At 43.7% G+C, this 24,240-nt stretch overlaps 1 protein-coding gene across 2 annotated transcripts in view; it reads right to left on the bottom strand.

Annotated features, from left to right (window-relative positions):
• parp8 (poly (ADP-ribose) polymerase family, member 8) overlaps positions 1–24,240 on the bottom strand; it is a 404,781-nt gene that overhangs the window by 100,314 nt on the left and 280,227 nt on the right. Inside the window, exons 8-12 of one of the 2 annotated variants that reach the window (XM_055633843.1) lie at positions 19,723–19,783; positions 14,418–14,508; positions 8,114–8,180; positions 6,874–7,002; positions 4,251–4,322 (exon numbers count right to left, since the gene is read on the bottom strand). In XM_055633843.1, coding sequence (XP_055489818.1) covers positions 4,251–4,322; positions 6,874–7,002; positions 8,114–8,180; positions 14,418–14,508; positions 19,723–19,783 — 420 coding nt within the window. The remainder of the gene's footprint in view (positions 1–4,250; positions 4,323–6,873; positions 7,003–8,113; positions 8,181–14,417; positions 14,509–19,722; positions 19,784–24,240) is intronic. The other variant, XM_055633852.1, reaches the window with a different exon arrangement.

The raw sequence follows: 24,240 nt of genomic DNA, 5'->3' as shown, positions 1-24,240 counted from the left end.
GCTAGGCCGCCTATGTATCGTGAGTCTACCGTGGGAACTCTTTAACTCAGGGAGGCAGCAGCAGATTGTCGCTCCCTTCAGTTTCCCAGCGACAGTCACCTGCCACGGGAGAGAGATCATGCACGGTTGTAGGTCTCCTTTGCACGTCGGTGTTTCTGTCTTTCTCCACTCATTGTTGGCCCCATCTGTCGCCACCCCCATCTACACCCCTCTGCTTCCCGGCCATGTGTGTGACCCCTTCCCTCCCCTCTCCATCTCCCCGCTCATTGCACCGGCGCGGGGGCTTTGTACTGTCTTCACGTCGGCGATGGCAGCAGATCGGTGCGAGTCACCGGAGACGTCAGGACCAATTGGACGTCGAGCACCAGGCCCACCGCAAGCACGGAGAACCCAGAGACCCACAGCCAACAGCAGCCCAGCCCCGCTCCAACTACTTAGGAACCTGGGTTGCGGATGACGGGGCGCAGCTCGGGGCGTCGTAGGGGCCCATCGGGGAGCGGGTTCCTGTTGGTCCTGACGTCTCCGGCCACCTGCCATCCTCCGGGAACTGTACCGTCCTTGCAGGAGAGTGGGGTTGTTTGCAGTTGCAGAGGGAGGGGGCAAGGGCGGTACAGTTCCCAGTCTCAGCTCCAGTCCAGGGGGGTGGCCGGAGACGTCAGGACCAACGGGACAGCGACCCCCAGGCCCACTGCAAGGACGGAGATCCCAGAGACCCACAGCCAGCAGCAACTCCAGCCCAGCCCCGCTCCAACTCCAGAGGAACACGTAGGGGCAGAACCTGATGGTGTGCAAGGTAAGTCTTGGGGTGGCGGATGAGGAGGCGCAGCTCGGGCTGTGGGTAAACTGCCACTTGTCGCCGTAGCGGCCCATCGGGGAGCGGATTCCTCTGGAGTTGGAGGGGGAGGGGGGTATTGTGCTGTTTGATCGCCCCCTGCTATCCCAGGGACAGGGAGACACAGCGGCTTTTTAGACTGGTGGGCAATCACTTCCAAAGTTCTGCCCACACAGTCAGTACACCTCTCCTACACTGCATTTCATACAAACATTTATTCTGCAAGAAAAAACTACATTGAAGACTCAAACTCGCGACCGAGTAACTGCCGGGATCAAGACGCAAACTCGCGACCTTAGATCGCCTAAGGGCATGTAGCCCCGCTAGGGTGACATGAGTGCGGGAGGTGATTCAATGCTGCGGGCACATTTACAAATTGAGGAATTCATTCAACACACTGCATTTCATACAAACATTTATTCTGCAAAAAAAAACCTACATTGAAGACTCAAACTCGCAACCGAGTGACTGCCGGGATCAAGGCGCAAACTCGCGACCTTGCGGATATGAGCCGAGCACTCTACCACTGAGCCAGCCATTAAAATCTACGCTAAAAAATTTCCATTCCGAAGACCGACAAATTCTGAATTACGAAAAGTGTCTGGTCCCAAGGCTGTCGGATAAAAGGTTGTGCACCTGTACTTACTTCTAGTGAATCATTTGCTCAGTAATGCACCATTTTGCATGTTCGTTTATAAATTAACAACATCACAGTGGTGGCATATACCAAACCACTTGGGCGTAGAACATCAATATTAGGTGACAATTTATTAACAATTGGTAATAAGGGACAGAAGTTTAGGGATAATATGAGGGGGAACTTCTTTACTCAGAGAGTGGTAGCAGTGTGGAATGAGCTTCCAGTGGAAGTGGTGGAGGCAGGTTCATTGGTATCATTTAAAAATAAATTGGATAGGCATATGGATGAGAAGGGAATGGAGGGTTATGGTATGAGTGCAGGCAGGTGGGACTAAGGGAAAAAAAAGTTGTTCGGCACGGACTTGTAGGGCCGAGATGGCCTGTTTCCGTGCTGTAATTGTTATATGGTTATATGGTTAATTGGTAACCATATGTCGTCAAACATGTTTGACCATCAGTAACTTACCTATCAGGTGAACTAAATGCTGTAAACAAACATTTAAACCAAAAATATTTGCTGAAATTACTAAGCAATATGGACACCAGATATCGATTTCCTTATATACAATTAAATCGCCACGTACTAACCTACGTCGCATGAAACCAATCTCGAGGCAGCGGCGATGGATACATTCCCGCGTATTGAGAGGTGGGGGGGGGAATCTAATCTCTATGTTCTCCCTTCCTTCTCCCTCTTCAATAGGTACTATGGCTTCATCAGTCGGGTACTACGCAAATTACAGTGGAGTAAGTCCACAGGCATGGTTCCCAGTGCTCCTCGACATGGTCATTAAAAGAATTGCAGAATTGGGAAGACCACTGCTGTGCTTGGATCAGCAGCACTATCACATGGTGACAGCATTCCGTTGCATATCCTAGAGAACATACCTGAGGAACATCAAGAAATGGGACACTGTTCCAAAACAGGAACTACACATTCAACTACTACAAAAAAACTCTACTGGAGTTCCTGGCAGGTCTTCACCACAATGAAGGAAATGTTCTGTCAGCCTACTCAACTTGGGCACCACAACAACAGGGTAAAGGGTACCACTCACTGGTGATCAGATACAGGAGAGGTATATTCAATCCATTCCCCAGAAATAGGTACACCTAAATTGGGATGTCAGTGAAATCCTGACATACCTTAGGGGATGATCACCAGCCAGGTCACTCAACCTGGAACAGCCTACCCTGAAGATGGACATGCTGGTGGCCTTACCTCAACACAAAGAGCCAGTTCTCCCATCTACTGCGATTGGACAACATGGTTCTAACACCAGATAGTGTCACATTTCCCATTCAAGGGCGGGCCAAACAGAACAGACCAGGAACATCAGGTCCAGTCATGAAATTCCGGGCTTACCCACCTGAACCACGTTTTATGTGTCATGACCCACTTAGAGATCTACATCGACACAATAAGGAATACCGAGGGAGAGGAAAAAGCCTTATGGGTCAGCCACAAGAAACCTCATGGTCGGGTGATGAGCTAAACTATCTCTAGTGGCTCAAGCAGGTACTGGGAGTTGCTGGAGTAAATACCAACGTGTATAAATCTTATTCCACCAGGACAGCTTCCACGTCAGTAAATAAGAGGATGGGCGAGCCTATGGACCACATCCTGGCTACAGCAGGGTGGTCTAGGGAGTATACGTTCCAAACTTTTATAACAAATCACTGACAGAATCTGTATCATTTGCAGAAAAAAGAATCTGCAAAAAATATATAATTTAAGCCCGGAGGAGCATTTGGTCTTGTTGTTGTTAATTACACCATTATTGTTTTTACAGATTCATGGTTGATTACGATAACATACTTCCTCCCTCGAATGACTTCGGCAGCGAGTGAAGTATGAACTGTTACACGGTTTGAAATCACAGAGCTTTGAAGTCTTCACAGAATCACTCACGTGACTCCGAAGTAAAATAGTAAGATTAAACGAGAACTTACCAGTTTGAAGTTTGATCTGTATTTTATGAGGAGTTACGATGAGGGATTACGTGCCCTCCGCTCCCACCCTCAATAATATGGGTCATACTGATAAACTGATGTCTCCTTGTCTTTACTATGTTTACTTCAATAAATGTGTCTATCTGTGATTCCACACCGCTGCTTTGAAGTATGCCGCGCATGTGTGCTGAGCGGGCTCTTCACGTAATCCCTCATCGTAACTCCTCATAAAATACAGATCAAACTTCAAACTGGTAAGTTCTCGTTTAATCTTACTATTTTATATTACTCCTTTTGTGTTTTGCAGATTTATCTAAATATGGATCTAAGGCAGTTGAAATCGTCCCCTATTATCACATTTTGATAATTAAACTCTGAAATCATATCCAGAATTTTATTAAAGAATTGAGGGTTATCAAAATTAGGCGCATAAATGTTTATCATAGTAAGTGGAGTGGAGTGAATTTCTCCCGTAACTATTACATACCTCCCCTGTTTATCTGATATGATGTTCTTGGATTTAAATGGTAAACCTTTACGAATAATAATAGCCGTCCCTCTAGATTTAGAAGTAAATGAAGAATAGTATGTTTGCCCAATCCAATTTGCCTTCAATCTTATCTGTGTTTGTTGTTTTAGGTGTGTTTCCTGCAAGAAAATTATGTCAGAATTAAGTGATTGGGCGAAGATCTTGCCCCTTTTAATTGGTTCATTAGCACCCCTTATATTCCAACTACAAAACGTGATTCCTCCAGTCTTCTTTTGTTTATCGTCTTGCATTGTGAATCATTTTGTTACCCTTAAGTCATATGGTGCAACCAAGTACCTCAGAGCTCTAGGTGTTGGGTGGTCGTCCAGAACTGTTGAGTTTATTTGACATCTCCTTTCCAAAGTAAACCTTAAAACCAACAAGAAAGAGTGAGGTGATGAAAAATGAATAATAAAAAAAAGTGGTGTTAAAGTACCTAAAGAGGGATACCTTAATAAAATGAAACCACCTAACGATAGGTAAATAAGTACTTATGAGCTTCCGTCGTTGTTATTATGCATTCAGCTCCGCCCCCTTGACCAAATATTGTAAAAAGGAAGAAAGGCCGTTTCATGGCTGTGAAATATATACTAAAATTTACCACATATTAGTTATATACCATATATACCTATACCCCAACCATTATTACCTTAGATTCCCCCACTTAAGTCCAAATTTTCATTTTAAACAACAGCAGGTTTCAAGGGGTTAAACAGTCAGGCTCCTGGATATCTTCCAAATGTCTGAATCTCCCCCCCCCCCACCTCAATTACACAGAACTTAGGCTAGTTCTATTATGAACTTTAGCTCATTATCCTTAAAATTAGGGGTTAGTTAACATCATCAGGTGGGCCCCCCCTATTCCCACCTCACGAGAGTTAGTCATTGTTACATTCGGTAATCGCTTGGTGGGATCGCTTGGTCTCACCGATGTAGATCGGCTGACATCTAGAGCAGCGGATGCAATAGATGAGATTGGAGGAGGTGCAGGTGAACCTCTGTCACACCTGGAACGACTGCTTGGATCCTTGAATGGAGTCGAGGTGGGAGGTAAAGCGACAAGTGTAGCATCTCTTGCGGTTGCAAGGGAAAGTGCCCGGGGAAGCGGTGGAGCGGGAGGGAAGGGAAGAATTCACAAGGGAGTTGCAGAGGGAGCGGTCTTTGCGGAAGGCAAACGGGGGGAGATGTGAAGAGGTGGCAAGTGGTGGGGTCACGTTGGAGGTGGTGAGTGGTGGGGTCATGTTGGAGGTGGCGAAACTGACGGAGGACTATTTGTTGTATGTGCCGGCTAGTGGGGTGAAAGGTGAGGACAAGGGGGACTCTGCCCTTGTTGCGAGTGGGGGGGATAGGGAGAGAGAGCAGTGTTACGGGGTATGGAAGAGACCCTGGTGCGAGCCTCATCTATAGTAGGGGAGGGGAACCCCCGTTCCCTGAAGAATGAGGACATTTGCGATGCCCTAGTGTGGAACACCTCATCCTGGGAGCAGATGTGGCGTAGACGGAGGAATTGGGAATAGGGGATGGAGTCCTTACAGGAAGCAGGGAGGGCGGAAGAGTAGTCAAGAAAGCCATGGGAGTCAGTGAATTTATAGTGGATGTCGGTCAGAAGTCTATCACCTGCGATGAAGATAGTGAGGTCAAGGAATGGTAGAGAAGTGTCGGAAATTGTCCAGGTGTATTTGAGTCTCGGATGGAAGTTAGTGGTGAAGCAGATGAAGTCAGCCAGTTGTGTGTGGGTGCAGGAGGTGGCACCAAAGCAATCGTTTGTAATTCCATGATTGCCGTCAATCAAATTGGATTTAGCTTGAAACTAATATTAACTGTGGAATTAAAACTTCACTAGATCTACATTTTGGTCAAACCTCCTTGTCTCAGTCACAAGATATCCTGATATTCATTGTTTAAGATAAGTCCCTCCTATACTATGTGTAAGAAGGAACTGCAGATGATGGTTTAAACCGAAGATAGACACAAAAAGCTGGAGTAACTCAGCGGGTCAGACAGCATCTCTGGAGGAAAGGAATAGGCGACGTTTCAGGTCGAGACCCGTCTTCAGACTTCCATCCTAAAATACCTTGAGTTTAAACATAATCTGGCTGGAGGCTTAGCAAGTTAAATTCTTCGGACAATTTGCTTAAATCAAGGATATTCTTTGAGAGTGTAGAAGGTTGTTAATGTTATTGTGGCATTGAAATTAATACATTAGAAACGTGACTGCCGTGTGAGACTTCACAATCTTAAAAATACTGCTCGAGGGAATTCAGAAAGCACTTCACTAAAAGGTGGTAGAAATTTGTAACACTCCTGAAAGCAGATGGTGCTGGGATAATGGAGGCTTTCAAAACAGAGAGTGGTTGTTTTTCTTAATTAAGGGTGATTAGACAAGAATGCTACAGATGGAAAATAATCTGGGAAAATGTGAAATTGTTGACTTTCATAGAAAGAAACAATTTGGGGGCCTTTTACATGAATTATCAAAAGTCAACATGTAAGTGCAGAAAGCAATTAGACAGGTAAATGATACATTCAACATCATTGAAATGCTACTGGCATATAATAACTAGGAATCATTGCTACAATTAAATGTATAGTTTAGTATGAAGTTGTGCACACCTATTAAGCATTGAAGAACCTAAGGTTTAACCCAGTGTAGTTCAAAATAGTTTAGAATCCTGAAGGGAAACCTACAAAGGAAAGAAATATCAAAGAGGCAGAAGCACAATTCTTCACACATGTTTTAAGAGCACAGGTGCAACAATGACCCAAACATTTCATTAATATTTACATGAGGCCATAATTCTCACATGCTCGCAAAATGGGCACTAAATTAAGTTTGTCGTCAGAGCATAATAAATTAAGAGGATCAGTTCAGAGACAGATTAACCAGCAGAGTTCTCCTTTGCTAAAGCTTGCCACATACCTGCGCAAAGATGAAAATATGTGCAGCGGTGATTTCACCTTCTTCTCACTAATTTTTTTGCCGTGTGGGCAGTTGAGTTTCTCCTTGCTGTTCTGCTTCCACTGGTGTGTAACAAATGTCTGCATAATTCTGAGGGAGTAATAAAATGGAAATGTCAAATCTACTGAAAGACTGAAGATGAGAACATAAGAAACAGAAGGAGAACCAAACCATTTGGACCCTCACACATTTGCCATCATTCGATAAGAACCTGGCTGATCTTTTACCTCATACTCCTAAACTAACCCTCCATCCCTTTTATTCCCTTGGCATCTTAAAATCTCTTAATCTCTCTTTGAGATACTCTGGGATTGAGCCTCCACAGTTGCCTATGCTTGAGAGTTAAAGGGATTGACTCTCCTCTGGGTGCTGATGACCCCTTCAGCAAACAGGCACTCTGCTGTTTGGCATCTCGTTTGCAGCTCAGCAGTAAGCAGAGCTGCTGCGCACTAGGTTTTGGAGCACAGTCACAACAATGATGCAATTGCAAATCACACTTTGAACTGCAACTCAGTGGTTTCTATATAAATTGGCGACAAAACCAGATAGACTTCGAAAGTGCCATATATTTATGGTGCGATCAGATGCATGGAAATCCACATCTGTCGGGGATAACATGTTAATATTTTCTTATTTATATCACAACATATATTCAGCCAATTAACTCCTCTTGATGTGAAAGCACTGTGGGAATGCGTAGAACATTGGAATGAATTTTCATGTGGTATGGTCATAAAATACATCATACCATGTGGATAATCTGTTTTAGTCCTACTGGACGAGGAAAACGATTGACCAGGCGACTGATTATTTTTGAAATGATAACATAGGATCTTTTACTTCTACCCAAATAAACAGAATGAATAAGCTTATTTCCAACTGCAGATGGTGCCATGGGGAACCATGATATTGCATTTTTTTCCAAATCACGAGGTGACACAGTGTCACAATGGTAGAGTTACTGCCTTACAGCGGCAGACACCTGGGTTCGATCCTGACTACCCACACTCCAAAAGTGTACAGGTTTGTAGGTTAATTGGCCTCCGTAAAATTGTACGTTGTCCGCAGTGTGTAGGATAGTGCTGGTGTACGAGGTGATTGCTGGTCGGTGCAGATTTAGTGGGCCAAAGGGCCTTCGTCCGCACTATATCTCTAAAGTGTAAGAGTCTAAAATCTTTAAATACTTCCCAAAATAACTTACTTTTTCAATTGATGCCCCAATCCAAATCGATCCTTCGTCGATGTTTGGAAAACATCAACTGTTGGAACTGGAAAATTATATGAGAGAACAAGAAAGATATTATTAGCAAAAAATAAGAAAATCATAGTATTGCTGAACGTGTAACAATTAAGGAGATTTTGTGGTCTATAGCTATAGATATCTTGAGTCTGTAAATTATTTATATTCACTGACAGGTTGAATTTTCTATGGACTGGGTTTGAGTGATAAATGTGTCACTGCTTCAATTACAATAAATTGGGGACCAAAGGAATTAATTTGTTAAATACAGTAGTTTAATGGAAATGGTCCTGGATTATGACCTGTGGGACATCAGCTTTGACACAGGGAAGTAGGCCAATGCTCATTCATTCAGAGTGTATATGTCAGCAAAGCCTCATTCATAATTAACATAACATCTCCTGTATTTAGCACATCTCAAAATGGGATCCAACATAATCCGCTGTATTCATCATGATTATACATGTAAATATCTATCCACTCCTTCCTTTCATGCAAAAGCCTGCACTGTGTCTTTGTCTCTATAGAAACAAGCTTACAAACTGATCATTGAGTGTTATGGGGTGATATCTCCCAGTTCATTAGTTTTAATGAGAAAACATAAGTGCCAACAATATTGGTAATAAATACGGATGGATTATTGTTTCCATATTTCACTGATAACTAAAAAGATGTTTAAAGGCGCAGATTTCATAGCTGCAGGTAAGATTCAAATTTGACTCCACCCAAGATGAAACGGCACATTTAATTAATGCCCACCCACCATTTTAAATATCCACGGCATTTGTTATCAGCTGATGGGGGGGATTGTCCTCTATCTGCTCAGCATGGCACAGTTGCTCAAATCTACTCTTCCTGGTATTTCTGGAAGATTAAGGGAAGGTGAGATGTAAAAAAGGAAAAGGCATATCTTTCAAAATTTCAGGTGAGTGGGAATTAGCATATAATTTAAAACATTAAAACATTCTCTCTGTACCACTGATGCAATGATATTGCCTTTCTTGTTACCCACAACACATCATGGATCTAACACAATTCAAACAATTTCACATTTTCAAAATCAACAATGCTAATTGCTAGGTAGACAAAAATGCTGGAGAAACTCATCGGGCGAGGCAGCATCTATGGAGCGAAGGAAATAGGCGACGTTTTGGGCTGAAACCCTTCTTCAGCAATGCTAATTGCTACCTTATTTAAATCAGGTTTGAATATAATTTAACTACCAATAAAACACTGCAAAGGCTGTGAAAGAGTGAAAAACAGAATTCCAATTGCAATTTCATACAAAAGATGAATTATAGGAAACATTATAGTAAAAGAGTTGAATAACCTACAAACAGGCCCTTTGGCCCACCATGTCTATGCAGACCATCATGCCTCTATACACTAACCCCACTCGCCTTCATTAATTCCATACTTCTAAAATGTATTTATTCAAGTACCAGACCAGACGTATCGTAAAGGTTATTGCTGTCCCTGCCTCCACTATCTCCTCAGCCAGCTCATTCTGTTAATATTGGCTAAATTAAAGACACCATAAAATGGAGGATCCCTGCACTTCTCAGAATTGCTTAACCCTTGTCATCTGAGCTTTACAGGCTTTGATTGGCACCAGCCAGTCTAGGCTCAGACTGATATGAAGGATGGTGAGGGGTCCAGGTGTTCTCCCTGTTTCTCTTAAATTGATAACATGTATAGTGGTTTTGCAAACTAACCTTAAATGCATCATTTCTATTTGATCACTGAAAAGCATTGTAAATAGTGTTAATAATGTTGCAAGACGGTCATCCTGTTAATTGATGATTGGTCGAACAGTTGAGCCTTGGAGAAATTGTGTGATTCTCAGGGCACATGTTTCAATGCCTGTTCTTGTTTGCTTCCTTCTAAAGCTTTCTTTCCTATACAATGTATTAGATGCTGTAATATTGGGTTATGGAAATGTCTGTAATGTATGGGGTTAATCAATATCTGTAATTGGATCATAAAGAGACCACCCCCATGTGGTTCGGCCCCTCAAGAGCCCGGGACCTATAAAAGTCCGCTGCCATGAGGTCCCGCGTCGATCTTCTGGGAGAGCGCTTAGGACTGCGTGACCCTTAAGATTTAATAGGAATCTAAGGAGTAACTTTTTCACACAAAGGGTGGTGGGTGTAGGGAACAAGCTGCCAGAGGAGGTAGTTGAGGCTGGGACAATCCCAACATTTAAGAAACAGTTAGGCAAGTACGTGGATAGGACAGGTTTGGAGGGATATGGACCAAACGCGGGCAGGTGGGACTAGTGAAGCTGGGACATGTTGGCTGGTGTGGGCAAGTTGGGCCATAGGGCCTGTTTCCACACTGTATCACTCCATGGTTCAATATTTTCCCTTTACAGGAAACGTGGCTTCATTTCATTGTGGTTGAAGGAGCCGTCACCTGCATGTCCTCCATTTTGCACAGACACACAGAGTCAGAGTCCCATGGTCGTTACCAATCACCCTCCAAGCCCTTGCATCCAATACATCATTTGCCAACATTTCTGTCAGTTACAAAATGATCACACTACCAGCCACACCGTCCCCTCCCACCCCTTTTTGTTTCCGCACTCTTTCTCTGATTCCCCGATTCATACATCCCTCCCCATCCACCCTTCCTGTCCCAGGTACCTTTCCCTGCGACCACAGGAGAGGTAACACCTGTCCTTACATCTCCTCCCTCACCACCATCTGCGAACCTAACCAGAGATTCATGTGGACCTCATCCAACTTTGGTGCCCATGATGTGGCCCTGTTTTGATGATCACATTAGGTCTGTCCAACATGCCCATCTGGAACTCCCAGTTGTAAACCATTTTAATCGCTCATCCCATTCTCAAAATGACTGGTCTATTCTTGACCTCGTCCACAGCTATGTTGAGGCCAACGTAAACTAAAGAAGCAGCACCTCATGTTCCGCTTGGGTGGTCTACAATATGAAGGTATCAAAAAATTGAATTTTCCAATTTCAGGTAAACCTGCTCCCCTTCTGTCCTTTTATACACAATAGACAATAGACAATTGGTGCAGGAGTAGGCCATTCGGCCCTTCAAGCATGCACCACCATTCAATGTGATTACAGCTGATCATCCCCAATCAGTACCCTGTTCCTGCTTTCTCCCCATATCCCCTGACTTGTACACGCTAGAATTTAGAAGAGTGAGGGGGGATCTTATAGAAACTCACAAAATTCTTAAGGGGTTGGACAGGCTAGATGCAGGAAGATTATTCCCGATGTTGGGGAAGTCCAGAACAAGGGGTCACAGTTTAAGGATAAGAGGGAAGTCTTTTAGGACCGAGATGCGAAAATCATTTTTTACACAGAGAGTGGTGAATCTGTGGAATTCTCTGTCACAGAAGGTAGTTGAGGCCAGTTCATTGGCTGGATTTAAGAGGGAGTTAGATGTGGCCCTTGTGGCTAAAGGGATCAGGGGGTATGGAGAGAAGGCAGGTATGGGATATTGATTTGGATGATCAGCCATGATCATATTGAATGGCGGTGCAGGCTCGAAGGGTCAAATGGCCTACTCCTGCACCTATTTTCTATGTTTCTATCGCTATTTTTAAGAGCCCTATCTAGCTCTCTCTTGAAAGCATCCAGAGAACCTGCCTCCATCACCCTCGGAGGCAGAGAATACCACAGGCTCACCACTCTCTGTGAGGAAAAGTGTTTCCTCGTCTCCGTTCTAAATGGCTTACTCCATATTCTTAAACTGTGGCCCCGGTCCTGGACTCCCCCAACATCGGGAACATGTTTCCTGCCTCTAGCGTGTCCAAACCCTTAACAATCTTATATGTTTCAATGAGTTATCCTCTCATCCTTCTACACTCCAGAGTGTACAAGCCCAGCTGCTCCATTCTCTCAGCATATGACAGTCCCGCCATCCCAGGAATTAACCTTGTAAACCTAAGCTGCACTCCCTCAATAGCAAGAATGTCCTTCCTCAAATTAGGGGACCAAAACTTCACACAATACTCCAAGTTGGTCTCACTAGGGCTCTGTACAACTGCAGAAGGACCTCTTTGCTCCTTCTTTCCTTTCTCCTTCTGATCGATACGTGTCCTAACACACACACCCCTCTTTTCAAGCCCACTCACAGCGCTCAATCTGCCCGTCACCTACCCTCTCCTCCCACAGGGTGCCTTGCCACCCTCCACTCTTCCCATCTGCCCACCCCGCGTCTCTTTATGAGACTCTGTGCTTCACCTTTCCATCTTGTCAGATTTCATCATATGCAGCACTTTATTGCTTTCACTTATCACTTCTAACATGCACAAGTTTGCAAGAGTGACTAGTTTTAACAGAAGTAAAATGTAATTGTGTACATGATTGAATTCTCAGTATGTGCCTCTTGCTGTTAAAACTTTGTCTTTGGAGTGGGAGGAAACCGAAGATCTCGGAGAAAACCCACACGGTTACGGGGAGAAAGTACAAACTCCGTACAGACAGCATTCGTAGTCAGGATCGAATCTGAGTCTCTGGTTCTGCGTGCTCTAAGGCAGCAACTCTACTGCTGCGCCACCGTGCCGCCCTTTGTAAAGGTTATTGGAGATATGCCAAATTTCCTCAGTCCGAAGGACGTAGAGGCACTTGTGTGGCTTATTGGCTGGCGCATCAACGTGGTTGGTCCACAACAGATTGTTGGTATTATTAATCACAAGGAACTGGAGGACGTCAACGATTGCTACTTCAACACCATCCATGCTGATTGAGGCACGTACTCGACTACACTTCCTGAAGTTGATAACCAGGCCCTTTGTTGTGCTGACATTGCGGGAGTTGTTTTTTCATGGGACCCCGCCAGACCCTAAGCTATACATGTTGCTTTTCATGATATATTGTCCAACACAACACCCCTTACTGAACTATTTCCTGGCACGGTGATGATCATCTGGATGAGAAAAAACTCTGTACAAATTCTGTAGAGACAGCATCCGCAGTCAGGATTGATCTCAAGTCCCTGGCGCCGTAAGGCAACAACTCTCCTGCTGCACCACTGTGCTTCACAATGTGTTTATTAAAATGTGGATGGCCTGGACTACTCATCAATACTTCCCCTGATCAACTGAACCGCATTTACCAGCCAGAAGTACCTATCACCCAGCAAAGAGTTAGTGAGCGACCAGAACTCTTACTGCTGTAAGAGTTGCCTACAGCAAGCTCCACATTGGCATGCAGAGCCGGTTCCAAAAATCAGAACAACTGTGAACTTCACCACTGGCAGTCTAAGGCTGATGCATTCCAAAACAATTGTTTACTTGCCATTTATCCCCAAGGATTCTTTCAACTCATGGCCTGCATGTATTTGTACCTTTGCTGCTGACCCGTGTTCCCAGATAGCCTGCTTATAGGTAGGTGTTACAATCAATACAATCAGTTTTATTTGTCATTTGCACATAAAGTGCAAGTGAAATGAATTTGCCAGCAGCGGTACAATGAAAAACAACACACAAAAACACAATAAAAATTTCACACAAACATCCACCACAGCATTCATCACTGTGGTGGAAGCCACAAAATTGGGCCAGTCCTCCTCCATTTTCCTCCGTGGTCGGGACCTCAACCCTCCGCAGCCGCCGCTGCGGGCATTCAGATGAATGAAAGTCAAGGCAAGTCCTGAATCGGTGCCTCCCCCACCGGAGACCGCGGCTTCAGGTTGGTGTAGGCCGCAGGCTGGTGGTCGGAGATTTAAAGTTCCCACCGCGCCGCAGCCAGAAGCTCCGCAGACTGCAAGGCTGGCGGTCGAAGCTCCACTCCAGGGATCCCTGGCGAGGGACCAGGCATGTATATGAAGGCTTCTCTCAATTTTACCGGCAGCATCATGCAATCCGGAATCAAGGTCTGGGCCTCGGATCTAGTGGGTACTCACTCATGAAGAAACTGAAGAAAATATAATTGATTACATTAAGGAATCCATAAATTCCATTGATTCCATTATTCGTCTGGCATTGAGGTCCAAGTGATAAACCTCTCCTAAGTTGAGCACCAAACCTGCGATTCTAAATGGTCAGAAAGTTTGTCCAATGTTTAGGTTGTGTTCCCTACAGTGACACTTTCCTGTAGGGAGCCTAAACTCAGAAAATAAAACCCCCTTTAGCATTTTTGTACTTTATATTAGAATTTAAATGCTGGTCAGATGGCAAAACTACACTTTTGGCACCTACATTTATAAAGCATGAAGAAGTATGGATAACCTAACGAGAAGCGATGTTTCACATTAACCAGCCTAAAGGAATGAAGCCATACTAACCTGGGCCATTTAAATACTGCGTGAGAGAGCAATGCAGTCGCACGATCACAGGTTCTGTGCGAATAACATCCCATGCAATAGCAATCTCCTCCTGTCAAAAAGCCAGGCAAGCAGAAAGAAAGCAATTCATTCAGAAATATAAAAGTAACAAGATCTATCAGAACTGTATAATGAATGATCACACTAAGTACACACTTCATTCACTTTACAATATATTATAACAAAAACACACTTTCATATCTCCGTTATGTGCTAAACTTGACAGTGCTTTAGTTGTCATTCCAACAGCTCAATCATGCTTAGCTCCTCTGAAATTGTATTCATTCATCATCGCCATCTACTGCAAGTAAGAGGATGCTCCAGTTGGGAAGAAACACTGCAAATGCCAAATTGGAGTTTAATGATGAAGCTTCCCTCTTGATCATTTCATTGAAAGGAAAATTGGCTTCAGCACGAATCGAGAAATATTATTTTCTGTTTACTTCACTATTTTCATTAACATTATCTGTGGGAAAGTATTACGTCTGTATCATTATTTTTATGTAAATCATTTATGTTGCATGCAAATGGCAGAAACTTCATCTCAATGTCATATGTAGCTAAGCAATAGCAAGCAGTTGCAGAGAATACATTCAGGGATTTCATACTTAAGGCAATGAGTGTTTCTCCACACAGTAATTAATGAATTTCTGGACCATCTCTGTTGCTTAGTCATAGAGTGACACAGTGTAGAAACAGGCCCTTTGACCCAACCTGCCCAAACCGGCCAACAGGTCCCATCTACATTAGTCCCACCTGCCTGCATTTGGCCCATATCCCTCCAAACCAGTCATATCCATTTACCAATCTAACTGTTTATTAAATGTTGAGATAGTCCATGCCTCAACTACCTCCTCTGGCAGCTTGTTCCATACATCCACCACCATTTGTGAGGAAAACGTTAACCCTCAGATTCCTATTAAACCTTTCCCCTTCACCTCAAACCTGTGTCCTCTGGTTCTCAATTCACCTACTCTGGGCAAGAGACTCCGTGCATCTATTCTTCTCATGATCTTATACACCTCTATAAGATCATCCCTCATACTCCTGCACTCCAAGGAATCCAACTAGTCCCAGCCCACTCAACCTCTGCCTGGAGCTCAGACCCTCTATTCCTGGCAGTATCCACGTAAATGTTCTCTGCACCCTTTCCAGCTTGACAAAATCTTTCCTACATCACGGTGCCCAGTACTGAACACAACATTAAAATCATGAGAGGAATAGATTGGTATATAAAATCATGACAGGAATAGATTGGGTAGATGTACACAGTCTCCAGAGTAGATGAATCGAGGACCAGAGGACATAGGTGAAGGGGAAAAGATTTAATAAGAATCTGAGGGGATAACCTTTTCACACAAAGGGTGGTGGGTGTATGGAACAAGTTGCCAGAGGAAATAGCTGAGGTAGGGACTATCCCAACATTTAATTGACAGTTAGACAGGTTGGGATAGGTTTGGTGCAATATGGACCAAACGCAGGCAGGTGGAACTAGTATAGCTGGGATATGTTGGCCGGTGTGGGCAAGTTGGGGTGAAGGACCTGTTTCCACCCTGCATCACGATGACTATGATAAATACGGCCTCACCAATGTTTTCCAACTGAAACATGACCTCCCAACCTCTATACTCAATACTCTGGCTGATGAAGGCCAAAGTGTCAAAAGCCTGTTTGACCGATCTACCTGCAACTCTATCTTCAAGGAACCATGCACCTGCTCTCCTAGATCCCTCTGCTCTACAACATTACCCAGAGCCCTACAATTCACTGTGTAATCCTCCCTTATTTTACTGCAATAAATATTTCTTACAGACTGAATGACAATCAGACTGAAATCCAAAGCACCAACAATAAGAGTAAGGCCATCGCGGTCTATGGAGGCTGAGAGTCTATTTCAGGTTTGTCAAACTGATGGACCGGAACATGTTCAAGACCAGATCATCCAGCCAGAATGAATACAATCATTCTGAAGAAGGGACCCAACCCAAATTGTTGTCGATCCATTCCCTGAACAGCAGAGTTACTCCAGCACAGTCTGTTTTGCTCAAAATTGAGTTATTTTTGTATCCGTAACTCAGTTATTGCTGGTTTCATCAAGAAATGCTTTCACCTGCATCCACAGGAATGCAACACCTGTCTCTATACCTCCATCCTCTCATCTATCCAGAGATTCCAGCTGGTGCAACACAGAGGTTAGCATGCACTTCTTTGAATCTTGTCAACTGCATTCAGTGCATTGAATGTGGCAAAACCAAGCTTAGACGAGGTGACTATTTCGCCGAATGTTTGATCCAAGGCTGCTTGAACTTCTGGGTTCCAACCATTTTAACTCCCCTTTCCATACCGATCTCTCTGTCCTGGCCTCCTCCATTTCCAGGTTGAGGCCACATGCAAACTGGGAAAATAGCACACCATATTCCACAAATATGGATTACAACCCAACGGTATGAAAATTAAATTCTCCAATTTCAAGTAATGACCCCCAGCCCTATTCTCCCGCTAAATCTCAATGCCCCCAGTAACCAACCTCCCATCCCAGAGTCACTCATTTCCCTTTTATTCTCCTTCTTTCCTCCTCCCCCTTCCTTTTCCATCTTCATTCCTCTATCTTCTTTCCATTTCACTACACTTCTCTCCTCATCTGACGTCCTTTCATCTCCTTTGTCAGTTACTGCGCCAACATGTCAATAGACAATAGACAATAGGTGCAGGAGTAGGCCATTTGGCCCTTCGAGCCAGCACCGCCATTCAATGTGATCATGGCTGATCACCCCCAATCAGTACCCCGTTCCTGCCTTCTCCCCATATCCTCTGACTCTGCTATTTTTAAGAGCCCTATCTAGCTCTCTCTTGAAAGAATCCAGAGAACCTGCCTCCACCGCCCACTGAGGCAGAGAATTCCACAGACTCACCACTCTCTGTGAGAAAAAGTGTTTCCTCGTCTCCGTTCTAAATGGCTTACTCCTTATTCTTAAACTGTGGCCCCTGGTTCTGGACCTCCAATATCGGGAACATATTTCCTGCTTCTAGCATATCCAAGCCCTTAACAATATTATATGTTTCAATGAGATACCCTCTCATCCTTCTAAACTCCAGAGTGTACAAGCCCAGCTGCTCCATTCTCTCAGCAGATGACAGTCCCGCCATCCCTGGAATTAACCTTGTAAACCTACGCTGCACTCCCTCAATAGCAAGAATGTCCTTCCTCAAATTAGGGGACCAAAACTGCACATAATACTCCAGGTGTGGTCTCACTAGGGCACTGCACAACTAAAGAAGGATCTCTTTGCACCTATATTCGATTCCTCTTGTTATAAAGGCCAACATGCCATTCGCTTTCTTCACTGCCTGCTGTACCTGCATGCTTACTTTCACAGACTGATGTACAAGGACCCCCAGATCCCGTTGTACTTCCCCTTTTCCCAATTTGACGCTATTTAGATAGTAATCTGCCTTCCTGTTTTTGCTAACAAAGTGGATAACCTCACATTTATCCACATTAAACTTCATCTGCCATGCATCTGCCCACTCCCCCAACCTGTCCAATTCATCCTGCATTCTCATAGCATCCACCTCACAGTTCACACTGCCACCCAACTTTGTGTCATCTGCAAATTTGCCAATGTTTCTTTGAATCCCTTCATCCAAATCATTGATGTATATTGTAAATAACTGCGGTCCCAGCACCGAGCCTTGCGGTACCCCACTAGTCACTGACTGCCATTCTGAAAGGGACTCGTTAATCCCTACTCTTTGTTTCCTGTCTGCCAACTACTTCTCTGTCCATGTCAGCACTCTACCCCCAATACCATGTGCGCTAATATTGCCCACTAATCTCCTTTGTGGGACCTTATCAAATGCTTTCTGAAAGTCCAGGTACACTACATCCACTGGCTCTCCCTTGTCCATTTTCCTAGTTACATCTTCAAAAAATTCCAGAAGATTAGTCAAGCATGATTTCCCCTTCGTATATCCATGCGGACTCGGACCAATCCTGTTACTGCTATCCAAATGTGTGGCTATATCATCTTTTATATTTGACTCCAGTATCTTCCCCACCACCGATGTCAGGCTAACTGGTCTATAATTCCCTGTTTTCTCTCTCCCGCCTTTCTTAAAAAGTGTGATAACATTAGCTACCCTCCAATCCACAGGAACTGATCCTGATTCTATAGAACATTGGAAAATTATCACCAATACATCCACGATTTCTAGAGCCACTTCCTTAAGTACCCTGGGATGCAGACCATCAGGCCCTGGGGATTTATCAGCCTTCAGTCCCATCAGTCTATCCACCACCATTTCCTTCCTAATGTGGATTTCCTTCAGTTCCTCTGGCCACTACTATATCAGGAAGAGTGTTTGTGTCCTCCTTAGTGAAGACAAATCCAAAGTACCTGTTCAACTCATTTGCCATTTCCTTGTTCCCCAAAATAAATTCATCTTTTTCGGTCTTCAAGGGTCCAACTTTGGTCTTAACTATTTTTTTCCTCTTCACATACCTAAAGAAGCTTTTACTATCCTGCTTTATATTCTTGGCTAGCTTACCTTGGTACCTCATCTTTTCTCCCTGTATTGTCTTTTTGGTTATCTTCTGTTGTTCTTGAAATCTATTGTCATTCTGTTCTGTTGTCATTCCAACCCACCTGACCTGTAACCACCTACCACCTGGCAGGGTTTGTCCTACCCCCACTTTCAACTTTCTTCCCACTACTACAATGTCGGAAGAAAGGTCTGGACTCGAAACGTCACCTGACTATATCCTCCACAGTTGCTGCTCGACCCACAGAATTCCTCCAGAACTATGTTTTGCTGAAGAGTTCAAAATCTGCAGTTCCCTGTGGAGTTTTTAATTGGAGAATTTAAGACTGGAGTGTTTAATTATCTGCCTACTCCTCTTAATTCTAAATGTGACGAAAATACTTTAATTTCACGAGCTAGGAAATCAAAATTTATTTTCCGCAAGGACAGACTCATAATCCACCACTCTTTGCTATTGCTGATCAGACTGGTACTTTTCAACCTGTCAATTGATGTCTTGGATGAGTTAACCAAGTGCTGAATTAGCTCAGGGATCTGCATTATTACCCCTAAATGCCTCAGCAGTATGTACAATTTCAATTTCTCAATTCAATAATAGAATCTAATGAGCCTTAGATAAAGTGCCCTTCAGTAGAAGATTTGGAACATCAATCAATTCATTTGCACATGTTCCATGTTTGATAAATCATGCAGCGATGAACTAACGGCAAGTTTGTTTACTCACATCGAGAAAGCTGACATCGATGTGCAGGTCGATGTCCACATCATCAATTGCTCCATATTCCCTGAAAAGAAAAAAACATTATTTGAAATGAGCTCTACCAGGAATTGACAGTAATTAAAACATCTAATCTCATAAAAAGCTGTCAGTAACTTTTTTGAATTTTGTGATAACAATGTGATTCACTGGAATGGAGAGCTGTTGCTTTGTGCCTGGGCTTTGGAGCGGTCAATGCACAGCACAGCGGGTAGTGCTGCTGCCTCACAGTGTCAGAGACCCAGGTTCAATTCGGACCTCAACCGTTGCCTGTGAAGTTTGCACCTTCTCCCTTTGACTGTGTTGGTTTCCTTCAGGTGCTTTGGCTTCCTTTTACATCCCAAAGACATGTGGGTTTGTAGGTTAATTGGCTTATGTGGATTGCTTCTAGGAAAATGGCAGCATCTTTGTGTCAGAAGGGCATGGGTGGTAGCTCCGCTTGAGCTTGTAATCTCAGCTGACAGTAATTTTAATATAGTGTGGGAATCAAACTATACCAAAGATAGACATAAAATGCTGGAGTTACTCAGCGGGACAGGCAGCAACTCCAGAAGGAAGAAGTGGGTGATGTTTTGGGGAGAGACCCTTCTTAAACTTTAGTTTAGTTTAGTAATACAGTGTAGAAACATGCCCTTCGGCCCACCGAGTCCACGCCAATATGTGATCACCCCATACACTAAAACTGTCCGGCACACTCGGGCCAATTGGAGTGTGAAAGGAAACGGGATTACCAAGAGAAAACCCACGGAGGGCACAGTGAGAAGATACAAACTCGTACAGACAGCACCTGTGATCAGGATCGAACTGCTCTGGCACTGTAAGGCAACAACCCCGCCGCTGTGTCACCATGCTGCCCTTGACGGAGGGAAATTTGCTGTTCTTACTATGAGTCTGGATCATCGGCAATGTGGTTGGTTCTTAATTATCTTTCAAAGCAGCCCAGCAAGTTGCTCAATTAGCGCCATTTACAGATGGTCATTAAATGTCGACCTTGCCAGCCAGACCCACATCCTATGTGTGGGAAAAACTCCAGAGAACCATTGCAGGAGCACGTTTCAAGTGATAGGTTTAATCAAAGCTGCATCTGACTGATCACAATATTGAAATTCAGCTGTTCTTCAGTTGGGAAGCTTCTTGTGGTATGCCAATAGTGCTTTGCGAACAAGCTCCGTCAAAACAGATCAATCTGTCATTCTCACAGCTACTCATGGGATCTAGCTATTTACAGCACTGTCACAGTCCCTCAAAATAATTAATTATGTTTCTGAAATGGAAAATAATGAACTAACTACACATGAAATAACTTTAAGCAAGATCATATAACATATCATATCTCAATGAAAATTACAAGTGAAAATTGTTATTCTCCCCTCGGGTATTTGCTAGCAAATGAATTATGTACCATAATATGCTACACTTTCCCTTGTTGACTGTAATTTGTCCAGGCTTCAGAAAGAAATGTGAAATAGCATTTCATGGTCACAACACAAAGTGCTGGAGCAACTCAGTGGGTCAGGCAGCATTTGTGGAGGGAACGGAGAGGCGACATTTTGGTCGGATCACTTTTAGTTTAGTATAGTTTAGAGATACAGCGCGGAAGCAGGCCCTTCGGCCCACCGAGTCCACACTGACCAGCAATCCCCACACATCAACACTACCCTACACACACTAGGGACAATTTACACATACACCAAGCCAATTAACCTACAAACCTTCACGTCCTTGGAGTGCGGGAGGAAACCGAAGATCGTAGAGGAAACCCACACGGGTTATGGGGGGAACGTACAAACTCCGTACAGACAGCACCCGTAGTCAGGATCAAACCCAGGTCTCTGGCACTGCAAGTGCTGTAAGGCAGCAACTCTACCGCTGAGCCACCATCTTCAGACTTTCACACACTACCACCAGCATCTGCTCGCGCTTTCTGCTCAAAGTGGTGAATATAGATTACTCACCCACCATGTACCTCCCAGGAGGCCACATTACAGTTCATCTCCCATATGTCTGCCCATTCATATTCTGAGATTTATCATTAACCTGTACACTATTTAATATATTTCAAACACTTTTGTTATCATCCATACATCCATATCATCCATACATTTTGAAATTTATTTTTGTGTAGGAAGGAACTGCAGTGGCTGATATATACCGAAGTTAATCACAAAATGCTGGAGTAACAGTGGGTCAGGCAGCATCTCTGGAGAAAAAGAATAGGTGATATTTCTCATGAATCCTTAATTTTTTAAATTCAAAATCTTTTTATTCATGCTGCATCTTACGCGCTTTCTTAATGCAACCTTCCCCCCCTAAGAGCTTGAGCATACACACACCATTTTCTCAGTTTTTGCTTTCTCCCGCAGTGGTAGATGCAGAGTATGCTCTCTCAGCATATTCTTCTTCAGATGCGCAATTCATTCAGAATGCACTGCCACATTACTCTCCAACTCCCCCGTATCTGCCCATTATATAAACCCATTCATGCTCCTCGGGTCTATCACCACCACGCTCACTGATTACTACAAGGCAACCTTTTTAGTTATCATCAATATATTTAGAATACATTATTCAATACATTTAGATATGTTACTCTGTATATCATGTCCTGGATAGTTATATACAACAGAAAAGCAAGAGCCACAATGTTCTTGTTCACACAATCCACAATTATCTCACTAAAAAATCATCTATTTGTCCATTTTAATTTTAGTTTAGTTCAGTTTAGAGATACAGCCTGGAAACAGGCCCTTCAGCCCACTGAGTCCGCAATGACCAGCTGTCATCCATACACTAATTAAATCGTACACACTAGGGGCAATTAACCCACAATCCAGTACGTCTTTGGAATGTGGAAGGACACCGGAGCACCCGAAGTAAACCCATGGGGTCACAGGGAGAATGTACAAACTCTGTACAGACAGCACCCATTGTCAGGATTAAACCAGGGTCTTTGGCTTTGTGAGGCAGCAACTCTGCTGCTACGCCTCGTGCAACTCAATGAGCAACCTTGTGCCCATCAGCAATTACATGTCCACATTAACTTAATATCATGCATTTCTTGTTTCCAAATATTTATGTGATACGAAGTGGGCAAACTATTGAAAATATCCAAACATGGGCCAGAGATTCAGGAGTGAGATGGGAGCGATTTCCCTTGACATGAAAGCACCATTTGACTGTGGGGCATCATGGTGCCCATGTAAACGAAAATCAATAGAGAATATTGGGGAAATACTCCAGAGGTTGGAGTCATACCTTGAACCAAGGAGGATAGTTATGTTGTGGTATAAATCAGTAGGCATTCCAGAGGATAGTGCTTTCGGCTCAACCATCTCACCTGCTTCATAATGACCGTCCTTCCATCGTAATCTGCCACCTGTACCACCATGCCTGAGCACTATCTAGGCACTGCCTGGTACTTTGGTAGAGGAGCTGTGAATGGACTCAAACATTGTGCACTTATCAGCGGTCATCCCCAACTCTGGCCTTGTGTACAACGGAAGGTCATCGCTGAAGCAGCTGGTGAATGAGAACACTAGTGCTCAAGGGTTCCTCTCCAAGTAGCGCACTATCCTAAGTTGCATATATATTTTCATGCTTTCATAGTTGCTGGGACTAAACTCTGGAACTCCCTTCCTAAAAGCATTTGGGTGGGGGGATGCACCTTCATTAAAACTACTGCAGAAACTCAAGAAGGTAACTCACCATCACAATTTCAAGGGAATTAGAGATGGGCAATAAATGCAGTGACACAAATATTCTGAGAAATAAATAAATCATCTGCCTATGAACTATTACTTCATCAAATAACTCAGTCTGGTTAGTCAGACATGAATTAGAAACAAGGAACTGCAGATGCTGGTTAACACAAAAGGACACAAAGTGCTGGGGTAACTCAGTGGGCCAGGCAGCACCTCTGGAGAACATGGATAGGTGATGTTTCGGGTTAGGACCCTTCTTTAACGCAAGACATAAATTGTCCTTCACAAATCAGTGCTTAGTTCTCCAGTGAGAACTAATTTTCTTTTTGACAATGGTCTCTTCTCATATTTCCAAAAGTAAATAGAGCTAAGTGATCTTTAATACCCATTAGCATGCTGAGCAGAAATGCACTATTTGTCTTCATCCATTCCTATGACAACACTCCCATATCTGGAGTCTGAAGATATCCCAGTCTGAAGTAGGGTCTCGACCCGAAACGTCATCTATTCCTTTTCTCCAGAGATGCTGCCTGACCCACTGAGTTACTCCAGCATTTTGTGTCTATCTGCGATACCAAAAAAGGATTTTAAGATTATATCAGAGCTTTTCCTTTCGCTATCACAATTTCCCTCAATAACCAAGATAGCTTGTTGTGTGGATTTAGAAATTGCTAATTGAGTGATGACACTATTTAGCACTTGCTTTCCACCTAATTGTATCCTATCCAACATCTCTAACTCCCCCTTGCACTACTTCATCCAAGAGGATTTTGCAAAACTGTTA

This window comes from Leucoraja erinacea, chromosome 1 (assembly GCF_028641065.1).
Source record: "Leucoraja erinacea ecotype New England chromosome 1, Leri_hhj_1, whole genome shotgun sequence".
NCBI lineage: Eukaryota > Metazoa > Chordata > Chondrichthyes > Rajiformes > Rajidae > Leucoraja > Leucoraja erinaceus.
This window is presented reverse-complemented; position numbering and strand designations above follow the sequence as displayed.